A 14,496-nucleotide genomic window follows, 5' to 3' on the forward strand; every position below is an offset into this window, starting at 1 on the left:
TCATACACCTGCACGCAACTATGGAATGAATTACCGATTGCCATAAAAACAACACATGACCTGACAATCTTCCGAAAGTTATTAAAGACCTACTTATTCATAAAGGCGTACAATAAAGATTCCCCATAACGATCTGACTTCCTAATTATTCCAATCACAACTATTAAGGAACCCTCCTATCTGTCCATCCTAATTACATCCTCACGACTGAATATTATGTTTAAATTATATTTATTAGGCAAGATACAAATTATCAAACAACTATGCAGTACTTATTAACATAATGCTTACCATCTTTTATACAAACCATCACGACTGAATATTATATCTTGTCCTGATATCATTATGTTATGTTATGTTGATCTTTCAATCCACTTCCAATCCAATATGATTTACTTATGCATTCTTATTTGTAATAATTGTAAAATTATTATTCCGTTAATATGATTGCTTTGATATTCTTCCCTAAGTGCAAAGGCATAAAGTACAAAGTACTACATGCATCAACCTTCTCCTATATGAGCACGCAATTCTGGAATACACTACCACGCAACCTGAAAACGATTTACAAATTAACCGACTTCCGCAAACGATTGAAGACTTATCTCTTTGAAAAAACTTACTGCAAGGACCAAAACACATGAACTCCATACACACTAATAGAAATGCATCAATACACTCTCTTCTGAATTCTCTTCCCCTGTATTCTCTCCACACCTAAAATCTACCCACAAATAAAGTTGTCATACCCTAACACCCTCTTGCTATTATTCGATCATCCTATCATTTCCGCAATGTCACATTCAATAATTTCCATGCCCCAAAGATGTTTTGACTTGACTTTGTCTTCCATAACTCTTCACAATGTAACCTATAATCGCATTGTAACAGACTGTATTTCCATCATTCACAATGTATTGTAAGCCACACTGAGCCCGCAAATAGGTGGGAAAATGTGGGATACAAATGCAATAAATAAATAAATAAATAAATGCTATGTACCCATCTGTATCTATATTTTGAAATTCTTATCCTATAATGTGTACATGTTGTTATACCATTTTGTAAGCCACATTGAGCCTGCAAATAGGTGGGAAAATATGGGATACAAGTGCAGCAAATAAATAAATAAATACATACATACATAAAATACTTCCAGGAGCTCAAAAGCAATGATCTTATGTGCTTTGGGCAGCAAGATTTACTATTGCTGGCTTGTGAAATGTATCCCTACCAACTCAGTCTTGGATATCACAGCCGCTTGAAATAGACCGCATGCAAAAGTTAACTTGCTCACTAGAAGAAGAGCTGTACAGATACAGGGGTAAGGGTTACTAAGGTGTGCTAATGATTAGCATATGCTAAATGATAAAACACCCATTATATTCCAAAGGGGCAGAAGTGTAGCCAGGTTTTCACGTCAGGAGGAGTAGATGTTTTGTAAAATAGGTGCTGGTGCGATGCTGCAGGCCCAATCCATTTGGGGGAGTGGATGCTCTCCTTGCACCCCCTAGCTACGTCTCTGCTGTGGGTGTTTTATCATTTAGCATGGGCTAATTGTTAGCGCACCTGAGTAAAAGGACTCCACAGTGCCTTGCAAAAGTCTTCACTTTCTACCATCTAAAATATGCAATTCAAAACATATTAAAATAAGAATTTGTTTCCAAATCTATACAACATATTCTACTTTTTCATAGAATGCCCTGCCATGTCAAACTAGGAATAAATGTTACCCAAGCAATTGTTTTAAAAGCGTTATAAATGTCATTATTTGTGGAAAGATCTGGTTGAAACAAATTGTTTGCTCCTTGTGTGTTTTCCTTGGATAAATTGTAGCACTTACCTACTGTGGACTGTTTGTTAAAATGTCTATATCCTATGCTAACTGCCCAGAACTGTACAGTGGCGTAGCTACGTGGGGCCTGGGGGGCCTGGGCCCCCGTAGATTTGGCCTTGGACCCCCCTGACGACGACCCGCCCAACCCTCCTCCCGCCGCCAACCCGCCGTCGCCTGCCTTTGCTGGTGGGGGACCCCAACTCCCGCCAGCCGAGGTCCTCTTCTTCTCGCAAAAGGCAGATCTGCAAGGCTTCGTTCTGTGAGTCTGTCGTCCTGCACGTACAACATGCAGGACGTCAGAAACAGAAGGAAGCCTTTTGCGAGAAGAAGAGGACCTTGGCTGGCGGGGGTTGAGGTCCTCGCCAGCAAAGGTAGGCGACGGCGGGTTGGCAGCTGGAGGGGGGTCAAGAGGGTCGGCGGCAGGGGGGGGCAAAGTCGGCAATGGCGGGGGGGGGGGGGATAAAATGTGCCCCCTCACCTCGGGCTCTGGAGCCCCCTCCCGCTGAAGTCTGGCTACACCCCTGGAATTGTACACTGCTCGGATATTTTGTTGTAAGAGATACAACAAAATTTGGGGCCCTTTTACTAAGTGGAGTGGAGGAATGGTCTAATGGCTAGTGTAAAAACAAAAAAGGAGGTAAAAACCTTCACGAAACCGTGAGATATAAAACAAAAAGTGAGGAGAGTGAATGAGGATACCAAAAAATATATTTATTCACATACAAAATAAAAATTTAAAAAGTAACATAATATACATAAAAATGACCTTTGGGCCGAAACACGGCCGTGTCGGGTCATTTTTATGTATATTATGTTACTTTTTAAATTTTTATTTTTTATGTGAATAAATATATTTTTTGGTATCCTCATTCACTCTCCTCACTTTTTGTTTTATATCTAATGGCTAGTGTAGCAGGTTGTAGACCTGGGGAAATGGGTTCAGTTCCCACTGTTGCCTGATGGCCAGCAGTGGGCTAAGATCCTGGGGAACCAGATTCCTTTCTCTCTGCAGCTCCGTGTGACCCTGGGCAAGTCACTTAACCCTCCATTGCCCCAGGTACAACAGTAGTACAATGTATTACTCAGATTGTGAGCCCACTAGGGACTGTACAAAAAAAATGAAACTGTAAGCCACTTAGGTCTAAGTGGTATATAAATACCTAATGGGGTCTTTTACTGAAGCTTAGCTTGAGTTATCTGCAGCAGGGCCCATTTAATTCCTATGGGCCGTGCTGCAGATAACTCAAGCTAAGCTTTAATAAAAGATCCCCTAAATAAAATAAGCTGTGCTAAAAGGTGGGCTGCACTATGATTAGCACGTGGGTTTCCGCATGTGCTGAGGCCATTTTTAGTGCAGCTGTAAAATGACAGATTTTTCATTTCCTCAATTAATGTCCACGCACTAATTAATTAGTGCCTGGCCATTAGAGTGAGAGCCCTATTTAGTAGGCGGAAAGGGCTCGCACGCTAACAATGCACTAATCAGTAGGCGTGTGCCAATGTAGCTATGCTAACTGATTAATGCTGGGCATGCCTACTCTTCGCCCCCAAACACACTCCCAGCGCTAAAAAATAGAAAATATTTTTTAGTGCATGGGAAGGGTGCGCAGATGCCAGCACTACTGTGGGATGCCTCAGCACGCCCTACGGTAGTGCATTTTCCCACACGGTAAGCATTTGTTAGTGCTTACCATCACTTAGTAAAAGGACCCCTTAATACATAAAGAAATAGAAATAATTTATAGAGGCTCTTTTGCAAGTTTATGCCAGTATATGCACAAAAAGGACTAGATTCAGGAAATGGCGCTCAAATTTGGGCACCAAAAAAAATGACCACTAAGCACTATTACATAAATGGCACCATTTATAAAATAACAGCACTGGGATCTACACCCAAGTTTGGGACCAAGGATTTATACCAAAACCTGGTATAAATCTTTGCACCAAATTTGAGTTTAGATATACCATATTTTATAATACTGCTCACATCTTTAGTGAATGCCCCTCCCATGGCCACACCCCCTTTTCACTTGTATGCTAAAAAATTTGTGCGTGCATCTTTATAGAATAGTGCTTAGCTAGATGCGTGCATAAATTTAATTAGTGTCAATTGATTGCACCCAATTATTGGTGCCAATTGGCTTGTTAGCCAATTAAATTGCATGCACTAATTGGGCATGCACACAATTTTGAGCACTATTTTTAGAATTTGGGGGACTATGCTGCTTATAGAAATTACCCTCAGGTAAAATTACCCACTGTGACAAGAATGTTCGTATGTTTATGTAACTCAGGTATAGGCATATTTGGGGGTGGGTTTTAGGTGGAATATGGATAGAATTGCATTTTATGCGTGTATAAAATACATGCATTCTGAGGGACTGTTCATGCGAATATTTATACCTGCTACTGAACAGGTGCAAATATATGAAGCTTTATTTTATTTGCAATTTCTGTGGCTTTTATGGGGAAATTTTATTAAAATACATAGGTGCCCACAAGTTATTATTAAATAGGTCCAAAATAGGCATCTACTTGCCCTCCAGCTAGTCTCCACCATTACTCTCCACATGTATACATTAATTGGTCGATATTTAGTTCATGGTGGGTTGAATTAGGCCTGGATACTCAGTGCCAGCCAGTGTCTGTCTGAGCCATAAAAAAGAATTACAAAAAAAAAAAAAGAAAAAAAAAGGTAAGAATTAGAAATACATAAAGCAGCATGTGGCATTGGGATTTATAGTGTATAGACAGCCTTCAGAGACTAATGAGAAGATGGATTACATGGCAAATCTTGAACAATGAAGGACCATACAAGATGTGGAATTAAAGATTTATGTCGTTAAGGAAAAATTCTGCATTAAATGGAATAGTTACCACAAAGCAGTAGTGTGAGGGAAATAAGGAGAAAGAATGCAGATATGATAACTCTACTAGCAATGGAAACTTATGCAGCCCAGTCATTAGAAAATTACTGAAAGAGACCAGGATCATATTACCAAGTTTGCATTTAATTTTTTTTCTTCAGTTTCTGATAAACATATTCATGCAGTGCCTATTTATTGAAACATTCCATTAGAACCATATCAAAGAAATATAACTTTATATTGAACATTATATATATAATATATTTATATTTGAGCATTATATCGTAGCATCTAACATTTTTCTTACCTTTCAATCATGGATATAAATTTAGATTCAAATATGCCTTTAGTTCTTAGTCTTTCCGAAATCAGACCTCTGAACAACAGGTCATGTTTGGTTAATTCGATCAGAATTTGCCTTACTATTTCACCCAGATACATTCCACTGATCATTTTTTCGAACCTAGTGTGCAAAGAAAATTCCCAAAATGAGGAAACCATCTTCAGCATATAGTCAACACCATCACTGCACTACTCATAGAATCCACAGACCCGGAGAACAGCACCAGTAGCATTTTAAAGATCTGAAGGAAATGTACATTTCTAGAGTAGGCTTTATTAATAGACAATATATCATTATATTTGTTGTTTATTGTTTAATATACTATGCAGAGCTGTTACAAAGTTCTGATGTCAAGATTTTAGAATTCTGTTCATGTCTGGTGTGGCCTAGTGCTTAGAGTATCCATATTGACATCCAGAGATGGCTGTTCAAATCCCACTGCTGCTCCTTATGACCTTGAGCAAGTCACTTAACCTTCCATTGCCTCAGGTACAAACTTAGATTGTGAGCTCTCCAGGGACAGGGAAATACCTAATGTACCTGAATATAACTCTACTTGAGCTACTACTGAAAAGGTGTGAGCAAAATCCCAGTAAATAAATAATAAATAAATATATGCCAAGGATTAGCATTAGAGAGCTACATATAGTCTATAATATATACTTGAAAAGCAAGAAGTTTGGTTCATAGTTTAACAAGATATAAATTACATACGTTATGACACAATGGCACATTTCCCCTTGCTCTATTCGCAGAATCAGGCATGTCTGTATGGAGGGCTTGATGATAACAGATGTGGTAAAGTATGTCTCCGAGTACCAGAGATTGGGTAGGTTAGTGGAAGAAGACATATATGATATCTGCATGTTGTGGCTGGCAATGCAGGACTGTACTAAGGACTGTATGGGTACACAGGGATACAAGGGAGGTGAGGGTGCCAAAATTGCTCCTTGTCCATTGTTCCCTATCCTTGGCTGCAGTGCAGTGGGCAGAATGGGGGCACCAGGAGTTGTTTTGCATATGGTGTGATTCTGGCTCAGTATGGTCCATGTGGAGATATATATGAATTGTGAACATATCTGAGTGGTGTATTTATAAAGAGTGGAGGTATGTATCTTGAGGGATATCTGACAAGTGTGTATGGTGTGTATGAGATGTTGAGAAGTTACGTGGAGTGGCATAGCATGGGATGGGATGTTGGTGTTACCTACCGGACCTTTTCGTATACAGGATCTAGGATCAAAGAAATTGTTGCATAGCAGATAGCAACTGAACACCCATTCCTTGGTCAGACCACTACAAACTGACCTTCTCCCTACACTGGAGAGAGGTAGGAATAACAAAGGAACACAACAATACCCCAGAAATCCACTGAAGACTTATTGGCATCCTGGGATACCAGTAGCAGGCTAATCCTGGAGACGACAGCACCCAAAAAAATGCAAAAAAGAAGACAGCCACCAGATCCTCCCTCTGGATTAATCAAGAGATTGAAACAGACAAGAGGCTTTGCAGGAAACTAGAGAGGAAATGGAGTAAGGATCACACGGAAGATAATAAGGTAACCTGGAGCAAGGCAGTGAGAACCTACAACAATCTCATCCAACAGGCTAGAAAAATCATTTTGAGCGATACATAAGCTCAGGCCAGCTAAATACCAAAAAACCTTTCCACTTAGTGTCCAACGTACTAGATACACAAGATACTATATCAATAAATGAAGACCCCCCTCCCTCCCCACACACACAGTGACCGCCCTAGCCACATACTTAGAACAAAAGGTAAGCAAGATCATATTTACAAACACCAAAGAATAATGTTGATCGATAGATGGACACACTAAACAGGGAATGGGAACCCATTTGTGCAGACAGATCATGGTCTGCCTTCCAAACACCCACAGCTACAGAAATAAATATCCTATTACACAAATATGCAAAATCACAATGCATCCTTACGAATGTCCAAACACCTTCATGAGAGACGCTCCCACATGGGTCATTGCCTCACTGATGGAACATCTAACCCACATGCTTAATAATGGATACATTCCAAGTAACAAAGGAAGTATCATACTCACCCCACTCCTCAAGAACACTGCAAACAAGAAAAATGATGTATCCAACTACAGACTGGTGGCTTCCATTCCTTCCATTCCCCTTCTAGTAAAAATCATGGAAGTAGTAGTTTCACAGCAACGGAAGGAATATGTATCCTGCTTCTTGGTTCTCCACAAATTGCAATCAGGATTTAGACTACAACACAGCACAGAATCTGTATTGATATCACTGGTGAGTGATGTGAAAACAGAGCTCAACAATGGTAGCTCAGTCCTGGTCCTACAGTTCGACGTGTCCAGCGCATTCGATATGGTGGACCACGACATAGTGATTTACCTACTAGACACAATACTCTGCTGGTTTCGTGCCTTCCTCACCAAAAGATCATACAGAGTTAAAATGTCCAAATGCTTCTCCTCCTCCTGGTCCCCTAACTGCGGAGTACCAGAAGGCTCACCTTTATCATCCATGTTATTTAACATTCTAATGTCACCTTTGGGCAGGAAACTAGAAGAAAATTGATTCAGGATGCATATTTATGTAGATGACATAATGATACACATCCTGCTTAAAGGAAATACCCTCGATATAAAAGACCAAATCCAATTAGGACTTAATATCATGGCAACGCGGGCATCCACATTCAGACTGAAGTTGAACAAAGACAAGATCAAATTCCTGGTAATATCTAATCCTACTAACCCCTATATCCAAACTGACCTTGAAATCAACAATCACAAATACCAATTGGAAAAGAGCCTTAAGATACTCGGGGTAATTATAGACCAACAACTAACCTTCGAACCACAAATATCTGCAGTAATAAAAAAAAACGTTCCACACATTCTGGAAACTAAGAAGAATAAGGTCCCATTTCTCTACCACCACATTTTGTCTCTTGATGCAATCCCTGACACTATCTCAAATTGACTACTGCAACAGTATCTTTATGCTGGCTGTGAAGAATACAGCTTAAAGAGACTGCAAACGGTGCAGAATACTGATGCACATCTGATTTTCAAAGCATCACGATATCACAGAGCAACCCCCTTATTACATACATTACACTGGCTTTGTTACACTCTGTTCCACTCCTCCAGAGGTGCAGCCTGCTTGCGCAGGGTATGGGCATTCGAGGATGCGGCGGCCATCTTGGATGTGGTATCTCCAGGATAGGACGGCCATCTTGGAGATGGGCGTCTCAGGTTGTGGCAGCCATCTTGGAGTTGGGCAGCTTCAGGCAGGAAGCCCATATTTGGGCGTAGGACATCTCTTCTGATGGAGGCAGCCATCTTGGATCAGCTGCACATGTTTGAACCTAATTCCTACACTATTTAAAGCCCTGCCTCCAGTCCTTCCTTGCTTCAGCTTCTAGTGCTTAGAGGTCGTGGTGTACGTCTGTGTTCTACAGCCAGCTATCTTTGTTTCTGTGATTCCTGTGTACTAGACCCTGGATTGTTGCCTGACTACACGCTGAGTTGCTGCCTGCCTAGACCTCGGACTGTTTCTCTGACTATTCGCTGCGCTGCTGATTCCTTGGCTCCTGGACGGTGTCTGCTCTCCCTGCCTGTAGGGTCAGTGGCCGTGCAACCCCGCCGGTTCCGGAAGTCCTGGTGGCCACCTGGACCTGGGGGCTCAACTCTCGGGAAACGGCAGTCGCTTCACAGGTGAAGCTAGGGGTTGTCTGGCTACCTGACCGAGTGTGGTGTCACTCCATCTTCGTTGTGCTCAGTCGGGGCACAAGGGCTCATATTCCCAGACATAACAGGCTTCCAGTGAGAGTGAGAATACAATTCAAAATCATGACCATTGTCTACCAAATCCTCAACGGCATGACCCCCGAATATCTTAGCCCCTACTGATATTACCACAATGAAATGCCCAGTCAACTGCTAGAAACTACCTGTTGTTATGCCTACTCAATTGCAAAGGATTAAAACTGAAGTCCATCCATGCCTTGGGCTTCCCCTACCTGAACACACTACCATTAGCTGGAAGAAAAATGACTATCTACAATTCCATAAGACTCTAAAAACATTGATCTTTAATAAGCACTATATAGACAACGCCTAGCTCGTCAAATATAGGACCACTACACAATGCCTCTACTGAATTGATTAGAAATACACACCTAGAAGTACTAATTTGCCCTCTATGGTCACGTTGTTGAATAACCACTATACACTATACCAGTGATGGCGAACCTTTCAGAGACCGAGTGCCCAAACAGCAACCCAAAATCTAATTATTTATCGCGAAGTGACGGTACTCATTATGGGTGGGGTCACCACATATGACTCCACTCCTATGATAGCCACACACCCTTACACTAGCCATGGCGCATATAAACAGACATCATTGAAAATATTATACTAGTATAGGAGAAAAAAATAACATGATTTTCTTTCATTATAAATAATTTCTGTAAGTTGTTACAGCTCCAGTATACCCAGTGCAAAATAAGACAGCAGATGTAAATTCTCAAATTGGACATATTCCAAACACTAACATGAAAATAAAATGATTTTATCTACCTTTGTTTGGTGATTTTGTTTTTCTATCCATATTGGTCCTAGTCGCTGATTCTGCTGCTCTCTATCTGTTCTCTTAACTCCGTTTCCAGGGCTTCCTTTCTATTTATTTCTTTACTTTCCTCCTTTCTTCTTCATTTCTTGCCCTCCATCCATGTCCAGCAACCCTCCTCTCCCCTCCAGCCACCCTCCTCCCCAGCCACCCATGTCCAGCCACCCTCTTCTCCCGCTCACCCAGCACCCAGCATCAGCCCTCCCAGCACCCAGCATCAGGCCGCCAGCCCTCCCACCCAGCACTAGGCCTCCCTCCCTCCCAGCACCCAGCACCAGGCCTCCCTCCCTCCCACCCACTCAGCACCCAGCATCAAGCCTCCCTCCCTCCCACCCAGCACCCAGCGGCACCCAACACCAGGCCTTCCTCCGTGCCAGCACTAAGCATTAAGCCTCCCACCCACCCAGCAGCACCCAGCGTCAGGCCTCCCTCCCACCCAGCAGCATCCAGCACCAGGCCTACCTCCCTCCCACCCAGCACCAGGCCGGCCTCCCTCCCTACTACTACTACTACTACTTAGCATTTCTATAGCGCTGCTAGGGTTACGCAGCGCTGTACAAGTTTAGCATGGGGAAGGACAGTCCCTGCTCAAGAGAGCTTACAATCTACCAAGCACCACGCCGCTTGCCCTCACTCCCTCCCTCTTCCAAACAAGCATCAGCCCGCTCGTCCTCCCTCCCAGCACCAGGGCCCCCCTCCTCCTCCTCTAAAATTGAAAAAGCGTACCGGGTTAAGGCAGCGTCGGCAGTGGCAGCAGCAACAAAAAGCTCTGAGCTTGAGAGAGAGACAGAAGGGAAGCGCGCTGAGTGAATACCACGCTTTTCGTTGCCGCTGCCAAAGCTGACGCTGCCTTAACCCGGTATGCTTTTTCAATTTCAGAGGAGGAGGAGGAGGGGGGGGGGGGGGTGCTGGGAGGGAGGGAGGGAGGACGAGCGGGCTGATGCTTGTTTGGAAGAGGGAGGGAGCGAGGGCAAGCGGCGTGGTGCTTGGTGGGAGGGAGGGAGGCCGGCCTGGTACTCGGAGGGAGGGAGGGAGGGAGAGTGGGCGGAGCGAACCAGCGACCGGCACGCGTGCCAAGGGAGAGGGCTCTGCGTGCCCTCTCTGGCACACGTGCCATAGGTTCGCCATCACCGCACTATACTGTTTTAATTTAGGCACCAATGATGTCCTACCCAACCACACTACAAACACTACTTCATACATTCCACCTTAGTTATACTACCAGTTACGTTGTTATCTATATCGTTATCTACCCTGTCTATATTATTATCTATTGTTATCTACCCTAGTTACATTGTTATCTACATAGAGGGCCATTTTCGAAAGAAAAGTCTAAGTGTGAATATGGACATTTTACAAAGATGTCCAAATTCAGAGGCGGGGAGGTCATTTTCGAAAAAAGATGGACGTCCATCTTTGTGTTCGAAAATACCATGGACGTCCTTGGATTTGGATGTCTTTGATTTTCGGCCATTTTCGGAACCAAAAACGTCCAAGTCTAAAATGTCCAAATTCAAGCCATTTGGACATGTGAGGAGCCAGCATTTTTAGTAGACTGGTCCCCCTGACATGCCAGGACAGCAATCAGGCACCCTAGGGGGCACTGCAGTGGACTTCATAAAATGCTCCCAGATACACAGCTCCCTTACCTTGTGTGTTGAGCCCCTCAAAACACACTACCCCCAACTGTGCACAACTACCATAGCCCTTATGGATGAAGGATGGCACCTATATGTGGGTACAGAGGGTTTCTGGTGGGTTTTAGAGGGCTTGCTGTTTCCTCCACAAATGTAACAAGTAGGAGGGGGTATGGGCCTGGGTCCACCTGTCTGAAGTGCACTGCACCTACTACTAAACTACTCCAGGGACCTGCATGCACTGTCATGGACCTGAGTATGACATCTGAGGATGGCATAGAGGCTGGCAAGTAATATTTTTAATCATGTTTTTTGAGGGTGGGAGGGGGTTAGTGAACACTGGGGGAGTAACAGGAGGTCATCCCTGATTGCCTCCAGTGGTCATCTGGTCATTTTGGGCACCTTTTTGTGACTTATTCGTAGTAAAAACAGGTCTGGGTGAAAATGTCCAAGTTTTAATCCTGGACGTCTTTGCTTTGTTCTATTATGGCTCAAAGATGTCCAAGTCTTAGGATCGCACAAATCCTGCCTCAAACATGCCTCCAATACGCCCCCTTCAGATTTGGACGTCCTTGTGATGGACTTCTGAGAAAGATGTCCAAAATCGGATTTTGATTATACCGATTTGGACGTCTCTGTGAGATGGACGTCCAAGTGCCGATTTATGTCATTTTTTGGATGTCCATCTTTGTCAAAAATGAGCCTGAAAGTAACATAGTAAATGATGGCAGATAAAGACCTGAACGGTCCATCTATTCTGCCCAACACCATCCATTTTCACACAGTTATAATGTAAGCCACATTGACCAGAACTTTGTCTGGAGAATGTGGGATATAAGTACAGTGCAATCCGCTTAAGTGCAAGGGTCTGGGACCAAAGAAATACATGCAGTTAACCGGAGCGTGCACTTAACCGTTGTGACCCAAAGAAGCTTGACATCTGATAAACATATGTACAGTACTGTTTATTATATGTACAGTATACAGTCCCCGTTAACTGACAATAGGCTTACTTGATGTAATCAGTCATAGTCCTCTGTACACTCTTGTATCTGTGAGTTCCACAGACTACGTCTGCCAAACGGTAAAAACTGTCATAGCACTGACATCCAGTGGCCTCCAGATAGGCCCGCACGGTGTTGAGACTCTCCAGCGATCTTGCAAAAGTGACAGGAGGTTGTTCAATTTTGTCAGCATGTGCCTCGCTGCTCATTTCATCATCTGTTTCATCATCAGCCGTTGCCTGCATGTAGGCGCATATCGACATCAGTGCTGTCGTCAGCTGTTCGTAGATCGTAATCAACAGATACGTAGTGATGAAACTCCTCTTCAGTAACACCGGCTGGGATGTCAATAGCCTGTTCATCTGACTCGTTTGCAACAGTTGCATCTGTTTCGTCCCTCTCCACATCCTTAACAAAGCTTGCCCGCTTGTAGCAGTTCACAATGGTTGCCTGTGTAACATGATTCCAGGCTTCTTTCTGCATATATAGGGACTCCAACAGTGATAGATTACGAGCCAGTTCAACAGCACGTTTATCCTTGCCAGTCTGGTCATCCATAATGCTCATCAGACGACGTAGCACAAGAGCCCGATAATGTTGTTTGAAATTGGCTATTATAGGTTGGATCAGAGAGGTAGTGTTTGGTGGCAGGAAGACCACCTTGAAATTAGACAGCCTGACATCATCACTGTGTGCAGCACAATTATCACAAAGCAACAAAATCTGATGCTTTTGTGCCCGCATTCTAATGTCTAACTTCTTTAGCCACTGCTTCCAAATTTCCCCAGTCATCCATGAATTTGCGTTAGCCTCGTATGACACAGGAAGTCGCATAACATTCTTGAAGCAACGGGGCTGTTTGCTCTTTCCAATGACGAGGGGTTCCAACTTCTCACTCCCATCCATATTGCAGCAAAGGAGGATCATTAGTTGGTCCTTCGACGTTTTACTTCCTGTGGTTTTGGCTTGTTTGAATGCAAGTGTTGCACTTAACCGTTGTGACCCAAAGAAGCAAGTGTTCCATCCGGAATTGCTCGCCAGTAGAGACAGTTTTCATCAGCATTGAAAATGTCACGAGGTGCAAATTCATTCAAGATGGTAGGAATAACTGAAACAACCCAATTTTCAGCACCAAAGTCATCAGCGTCTTGTTTTCACCATGCTGTTTCTTGAATTTTATGTTGTTCCTCTCCTTCCATCTTTCCAACCATCCAACAGTGGCTTTGAATTCAGTTAGTCCAAGACTTTCAGCTAGCTGATTAGCTTTCTCCATAAGCAATGGACCACTGACAGGAAACTGTCTGCTCCTGACTTGAGAAAACCACCGAAGAAGAGCATCTTCTACATCCTCAGCTTTTCCCGCCCGTTTTCGTTTCCTGTGTGGATTTGTATTGTTTTGCCAGTCTTCCAGAAACTGATCTTTCTGCTTCAAGATACGTGAAATTTGACTGGGATTGACACCATATTCTTTAGCAATAGATGCTTGACTTTGTTTGTTTTCTAATTTTTTAAGAACTTCTATTAATTCAGCCAGTGTTAAAAGTCTTACAGTTGCACAACGACTCCAGTGTACACTCTAACAACATTCTTTCGCTTATTCTGCCTGAGGCAGTTAGCCAACGAGATTTCAAATTTACCGCCCATTTGTCACGTGCCAATCGGCTTCCATATTCCATGCATTTCCTGCAGAGGAGCGGTCTTAAACCATGCATATAAGCGAATCTTGCACTTATCAGTGGTGCTCTAAACCGAAGTTTGTCCCCATAGAAATTGATGGTGCCAAAAACGGGACCGAAGTACGGCAAGTTAAACAGAGTATGCGCTTATCCGACGTGCACTTAAATGGAGTACACTGTACTAATAAATGAAAAAAATGGAATTAAACGGTGGGAGACTGTGTGATTATCTAATGGAAGAGCTGTATATGGTAGGTGGATTGGGATGTTGAATGTTTGGGAGTTGAATGGACATCTGATGTGGTGTAGAGAGATATGGATAACTTAGTCATCACAATACAGGATTTTTTAGGGTGATCAGCACAGCTCAAGAGATTCTCTCTTTCAGTCAGAGCACATAACTCACAGTTCAGTTCTATTTCTTACACTTTTTTTATTTATTTTTTTTTTTATTTATTCCATTATATAATTTTACATTCATATCATATA

General features: G+C 42.9%; 1 protein-coding gene across 1 annotated transcript in view; it reads right to left on the reverse strand.

Annotated features, from left to right (window-relative positions):
- The window catches only part of LOC115471270 (putative hexokinase HKDC1), a 220,313-nt gene that overhangs the window by 25,995 nt on the left and 179,822 nt on the right, over nucleotides 1-14,496 (reverse strand). The window contains exon 16 of the mRNA XM_030204972.1: nucleotides 5,012-5,167. Within this exon, the coding sequence (XP_030060832.1) occupies nucleotides 5,012-5,167 (156 nt within the window). The remainder of the gene's footprint in view (nucleotides 1-5,011; nucleotides 5,168-14,496) is intronic.

This window comes from Microcaecilia unicolor, chromosome 5, assembly GCF_901765095.1.
Source record: "Microcaecilia unicolor chromosome 5, aMicUni1.1, whole genome shotgun sequence".
NCBI classification, from domain to species: domain Eukaryota; kingdom Metazoa; phylum Chordata; class Amphibia; order Gymnophiona; family Siphonopidae; genus Microcaecilia; species Microcaecilia unicolor.